At 45.6% G+C, this 6,677-nt stretch overlaps 1 protein-coding gene across 1 annotated transcript; it reads left to right on the top strand.

The window, feature by feature from the left end:
- Window positions 1-281: 281 nt before the first annotated feature.
- Window positions 282-6,387, top strand: CHMP7 (charged multivesicular body protein 7; the record flags this gene model as incomplete). The annotated part of the gene is made up of 9 exons (XM_010185420.1): window positions 282-481; window positions 1,514-1,699; window positions 2,817-2,950; window positions 3,341-3,389; window positions 3,705-3,824; window positions 4,027-4,125; window positions 4,463-4,523; window positions 5,091-5,252; window positions 6,089-6,387. Coding segments are annotated over 9 exons (1,076 nt in total), but the record flags the coding sequence as incomplete, so codon positions are not given.
- Window positions 6,388-6,677: the final 290 nt, after the last annotated feature.

The following is a 6,677-nucleotide window of genomic DNA, read 5'->3' as shown; positions in this document are numbered from 1 at the left end:
CTCCTCGTTGGTTCCCTCCTTTGATGCCTCATCAGTTTCAAGTCAGAAAACTGGAAGAAACTTGCAAAGTGAACTGAAACAATAGTAAACAAAAAGTCCTTGAGTCCAGAGGAGGAGTGGGGACCTGTGTGTGCTTTCATACCCGGTAGTAACACATCAAACTTGAACTAGAAACTGGGACTGTGGCTGTACAAAGTGTAGGGCAATGTTTCTGTTAGTAATTCTCCATGCTGGCATCCTGCTTACTGCCAGTGGAAGGGTTTAGGACTGACCGTATTCAGTTCTGCCTGCTTGTCTTCTCCCTAGACGTGGCAAGCTGCAGCGGGAGTCAGACTTCATGGCCAGCGTAGACAGCAGCTGGATCTCCTGGGGCGTGGGAGTCTTCATCCTGAAGCCCCTGAAGTGGACTCTCTCCAGTGTGCTGGGTGACAGTAAAATACCCGAGGAGGAGGAAGTTCTGATTTATGTGGAGCTGCTTCAGGTGAGTGTTGTTGAGAGCTTACACATTTCCAGAAAAATGGTGGGCTAGCGAGGATGGATTGAACAGACCTTAATTTGTACTCCTTGGGCATTTAAAAACCTGTAGAGAGATGGATGGGATAACTTAGGAATAAGAAATAGCTTATAATCTACAGGTGTTCATTGAAATGCACACAATGACTTTTCACTGCCCTTCCCACTTCTTGGAAATCAGGTTGGTTTGTCTAGGAAGGCAAGCAGCGTGCTGTGAGACCGCTGGAAGTCTCAGGTTTGGGTTCGTGCGGGTGTAGCGTACGAGAGGAGCTTGCAGCTTGAGTGCCATCTGTTGTAGGGAGAAACGGGTGACGTAGAAGCTGCTGGCTGTTGGTCCAGTGTGTCATTGAGCTGAGGAGCTCTTCAGATGTGTTCCTTTATTTGCAGTTACTCTGATAGCAGACGGCGTCTTCCCTCTGCAGTGGATCTTCCGCAGCCCTTTCAGAGGCTGTGTGCAGGGGAGGGAAGAGAAACCTTTCAGAAAGGTGCCTGGAAAACCACAAGCCTTGATGTGGGATCTGGGGGTGGATGGAAAGGGTTGTTTCTTTAGTCTGAAGTGGACCATAACTCGAAATGGGGAAAGCTTATTTTTCTTTCTCTGCCCGCATGCAAATGATGAGCACAGCTACAGCATGGATTAAAGAAAAGCTTTTATTTGGTTTAAACTTGGGGTGAGGGGCAGACTTCAAGAAGCGCAGAGGAGGCCAACTTGCTGCCTGTGTGGTTCTTGGGTTGTTCCGTAGCGTTTGCCCAGGGAGCGTCAATAACGTTGTTTTGGTTCTCGTGGAAAACTGTACTATTTTTAATTCCATTAATGGTGATATTTTTAAAGCATTGTAATCGCTTTTGAATGTCAGGCAAGTCTGTCTCGCCCAAAATGTGATGCCTGTGACTGTTTACCCTCAGTCTGTGGGAGGAAGCAGGTGTGGACTTGGCAGTTGTTGTGAGAGAAGTAAGAATCCTGTGTAACCTAATAGTAAGCTCTGTTTCTTCCTTTCAGGAGAAGGCAGAGGAAGTTTATCGCCTTTATCAGAACTCCACGCTTTCTTCTCACCCTGTTGTTGCCCTCTCAGAGCTGCGTTCCCTCTGTGCCAGTGTTTGTCCCGATGAAAGGACGTTCTACTTGTTGCTGCTGCAGCTGCAAAAGGAAAAGAGGGTCACGATCCTGGAACAGAATGGAGAGAAGGTACAGGGTAAAGGTGACTGCTTTTGGGTGGTATAACCCCTGTCTTGCATTTCATCTGGCTGGAAAGAATGTTTTATTGGCTAAATACGGGCATTTTTTGATTGGAAAACTCAATTCTGTCTTCCAACGTTGCAACCTGATTATAGGTGAGATTAAATCCACATTCTTCCGTGACAGGTTCTTATTTTCCTCTGTCAAACGTTTGTAATACCACCTATGTGATTTAACAGAAAATTGGCAGGTACTGTGGTTGTCTACTTGCAGCCTGGCTGTTCCAGCTGCCCAAATTCAAATCTATTCCATGCCACTGGAATCAGTGCTCCTCTTCCTGTGAAAAGGTTTTCCTGTCAGTACTATGGAGATGCAGGTGCTCTCGTCTCCAGGGTGGCCTGTTTTCCTGTAGTATTTTGCACTGTACAGTTCAGTACTGAAGGACTCAGAAGTGTGACGTTGCCATACGCTGTTCAGAGCACCAGGACAGCTTTAAATCTCCAGGGTGTTTCGTTAAGGCTTTCTGCTTTCACACCGATGTCACTTGATCCTGTCTAGTTTAATATCAGATTGTACTGTGACTGGCTTGTCTTCATCACAGAATCCCAGACCGTTAGGGATTGGAAGGGACCTCCAAAGCTCATCCAGTCCAATCCCCCTGCCAGAGGAGGAACACCCAGATGAGGTTACACAGGAAGGCGTCCAGGCGGGTTTTGAATGTCTGCAGAGAAGGAGACTCCACAACCTCTCTGGGCAGCCTGGGCCAGGGCTCTGTCACCCTCACTGAGAAGAAGTTTCTTCTCCAATTGAAGTGGAACCTCCTGTGTTCCAGCTTGTGCCCATTACCCCTTGTCCTGTCATTGTTTGTCACCGAGAAGAGCCTGGCTCCATCCTCGGGACACTCACCCTTTAAATAATTACAGACATTAATGAGGTCTCCCCTCAGTCTCCTCTTCTGCAAACTAAAGAGCCCCAGCTCCCTCAGCCGCTCCTCAGAAGGGAGATGCTCCACTCCCTCTATTACAAGGTGTAAACTGGGGGTGTAAAAGCTGCTTTTCCTTCCATCAGAGTGAAAGTATTTCAGATTTTGGAGACGAGTGACTCAAGCGTGTGGTTCTTTCTTTAGATAGTGAAGTTTGCCCGAGGTCTTCATGCCAAAGTCTCCCCAATGAATGATGTGGACATCGGAGTGTATCAGTTGATGCAAAGCGAGCAGCTGCTGTCACAGAAGGTGGAGTCCCTTTCCCAGGAAGCAGAGAAGTAATTTGGGGAAGGGTGGTGGGGAGAACATCTGTGTGCTGTAGAAGTTTGTATTCCTGTGTGTAGTTAGAATGAAGCTGCTTTCTGAAATTTTTCTTTTTCCTGTTTAGTAAACACAGCAGCCACAGTCATGTGGTGGGGCAGATTTTCCAGTCTTTGTTCCCTGTCCCTGTGAAAACAACACCCAGTGAATGGATGTCAAAAGTTTCTGCAAATATTTGCAATGCATTCAAGGACTGTTTCTGCGAAGCAGCAATGGCTTAAGGGTGGTTGTTCCTGAAATGGATCGTTACTTGATCACCTCACAGGGTAGTGAGGATGGCTGCTGATTTGTAAAATAATTACTGCTTGCAAAGGAATAAGCTGCTTTTCCTTGTTGCATCTGTACAGGTGTAAAGAGGACGCCCGCAGCGCTTGCAGAGCTGGGAAAAAGCAGTTGGTGAGTACTGTTCTACTGCAAGTGAAGTGTCTTGGAGCTGGTCCGTGACTGCAGATAATGACCAGGGTTAGGTGTTACCTGCTTGAACTTAGATGCTTTGAAGTGGTGTTTCTGAGGCCAACAGGTCTCCTTAAGGTGAAGATAAGAATGTATTTGTCTGGAGTAACTTGGTGAAGAGAAATGGAAATAGCTCTTAAAGCCAGTTGTTGTTTGTGTGCCTTGCTGCACAGGGTTACTGGGTTTTTCAGGGTTTTTTAAGTTTCCTTTGGCTGCTGGCTGGTTTGTGATCCCAGCCTGTGTATCTGATGTCTCCAGGCACTGAGATGTTTGAAGTCCAAACGAAGGACAGAAAGGCGCATTGAAGAGCTTCATTCCAAGCTGGATGCAGTGCAGGGCATCTTGGATCGTATTTATGCCTCCCAGACTGACCAGATGGTAACGTGTTCACTTTGTCTTGTGTTCTCACATGAGCCCTGCTCTTCTCACTTGTGCTGCTTTACCTGCTTGTCAGAGCTCTTTTCTTTTTGTATATTAACATTTCTCTGAGGATCCTGCTTGGATAACAAGTCTTGAGATAATCTTACTACCTGTTGGTTGTTCTTAGTTAGCATTGTGCGTCTTTTCTCTGTTGTTTAAGGTATTTAATGCCTATCAGGCTGGTGTGGGAGCTCTGAAACTGTCTATGAAGGATGTTACTGTGGAGAAGGCAGAGAACCTGGTGGATCAGATACAAGAGGTAATGTAATAAGAGCATGGATAAACACACAAATGGTGTGGCGATGTACACAGCAGTCTCGCCCAGCTCTTAATGCTGAAGCTTCTGGTGCTGTTTGGTTTCAATTCCATGTGTCACCAGAGCAAGCTGACATGATCCTGATCTCTAGATCAGCAGGCAGAGGTCTTCAGATAACTGGCTGTGCTTGGTTTTATGTATTTAAATCTTTAAGGTGTCTTTAAGTCATCTTTTGATATTTTTTTAAATTTTCTGTTATTTCTACTTTTGACATAGATGGCTGCAGTAAGGCATAGGATTAGTTTATATTCTATATCAAACTCTGTGTATTTTTCCTCAGCTTTGTGATACTCAAGATGAAGTAGCCCAGACTCTGGCTGGAGTGGGGATCAATGGTCTAGGTACGTTTTGAGGGTTTCTTCCTTTACTCATCTTCCCTTGCCATGTCTGGCCCTCCTTCCTGGGAGGATAAGCACTTACTGAAATACCAAGGCTGTTGCTTCTGGTGCCTTGAGAGGGGATGAGGACTGACAAGGAGTTCTCTTCTCCGACCCTGGTTTGCAGAGGAATTGGCACTTGTGCATCTCCAAATCCTTGCAGCCTCTGAGGGCTGGTGGATTTCAGTTCAGAGTTGTGTAATGTTGATTTAAATCTATTTTTAGAGTGGCTGTTGCTGTGTTTTTTAAGTGATAATCTTTTTTCCTCTGGCCTGTGTGCTGCTGGAGCTTTTTTGGCTCTGCTGAAATGTTTTCTTGCCCTTAGAAGCCTTTGTGCTGAGGCATCTAAAGGAATAGCTTCTCCCTGAGATCAGGACTGAATTTTCTCCTTTAGAAGCAGCACAGGAAGTTTGTTATCATGAGTAATGACGGATGGGAGTAATAATACCTCTGTTAAACTTGGACATCAGTCTGTGCTGTGAAGATGCTACTTAATTCTGCTTGGAACTGAATGTTTTCTTTAACCAGCAGAGATGGACACCGAGGAACTTGAGAAGGAGCTGGACAGTCTCCTCCAAGACTCGACCAAGGAGCCTGTAGATCTGCCTCCTGTTCCCCAGAAGGTGCTGAATCCTCCCATTTCTGATGCTGAGCTTGAGGCTGAATTGGAGAAGCTCACCGTTTCTGATGGAGGTACGGATGTCAGCAAGTTGTATTGGCCAGTTGCTGTTAGGATCTATGGCAGCCTTGCAAAAGGAAAGATGTCTAGCAGGGCTAAAATTTGAGACGGAATCTTCCCTGCTTCCAGTTACACGGATGAAATCAAGCTCTCCTGGTACCCCTGCAGAGTGCTCAGTGGCACTTTCACTATACCAGACTGTGTAGTGAGAGAACTGCCCTCTTTGCTAGAAATTCTGCCTGGACTTTTTGCCATGGGTTACAGGGAAAGTTGAAGGCCCAATGAGGGATCTAGTGCTGCACTAACTATTTCTTGTAGTCTTTTAATAAAACCTGTACAAAGCCAGGCAGTGGTTCTTTGTATGTTCTGTTAACAGTGACAAAGTAAACCAGCATTTTTGTGCCTGTTGCTGCCAAGCACACAGCATCTTCTTTGTCCTAGAAGGCTTACTCTGCCTCATGTGTTATAGGTAGGATGTCTGCTTAAACTGGTACTAAGCTAGTCTGTCTGGTAACAGTGAGTGACCAGAGTTTACAGGCTTGAACTGCATGCTGAGTTTTCCCTGGTGGTGTCTTGGACAGGGGTAGAGTTCAGTTTTCCTTTCAGGAATCTGTTAATGAATAATTACACAGGACTGTCTATGTAGTTGTCTTCCTATTTGGGCAGCTGATATTCTCAAGCTTCAGGGCAGAAGAATGCTCAGCATCCCTTATCAAACGTGAAGCGTGTGTTTCCAAGGGAATGAAACTGAAGCCCTGAGATGCTCTGAAGTTGTTACTTATGGACGTGGTTGATGTAGTCCCTCTTACTGATGAAAACTGATGTCTTTCTGTTGCAATTTTCTTTATAGATGGGGCACAAAAGACTCCCTCTGCTTCCTCTGAACCCAAAACAGCTCTGGGACTGAATCTCTAAAGACCCAACAGTATCCTGTTGCTGCAGTTTGAGAAGTTGTCTTAAGGTTCCTTAACTAATGACTAGAACCTCTGGGGAGAGGGGTACCGCTCCCCTCTTCTTCATGGATATCACTTGCTCAGCAACAGGATCTCCTGCCGTGACAATCCACTCTGGAACTGGCCCCAGCTGGTGTTTGTCATCTCTGTGCCAACATCTGCACTGGTCTCAATTTGACTTGTTATCCCAAGTCACTCTGCGACATCCAGTCTTCCCTTCTGGGAATGCAATTCACTATTCTGCCCAGTGAAGATAAAACTCTTCTATGTCCATAACAGTGCTCGTTTTTTTTTTTAATTTTTCTTATTTTTTTTTCTTTGCTGTGGCTGATGTTGAGAATCTGAGTTGCAGCAGTGTTGCAGTTGCTCAACATTTGGCTGTTTGTGTGGTTGTTTCAAACACTTGGCACTTAAATACTGTCCTTGACATAAGTTATCTGCAACAAGCTTAAACACCTGTTGATAGTTCTAGCCCTCCCTGTCTGT

Source organism: Mesitornis unicolor, unplaced genomic scaffold, assembly GCF_000695765.1.
Source record: "Mesitornis unicolor isolate BGI_N332 unplaced genomic scaffold, ASM69576v1 scaffold1595, whole genome shotgun sequence".
Lineage (NCBI taxonomy): Eukaryota > Metazoa > Chordata > Aves > Mesitornithiformes > Mesitornithidae > Mesitornis > Mesitornis unicolor.
Note: the sequence above shows the minus strand (reverse complement) of the source record. Positions and strands in the feature narration are given on the sequence as shown.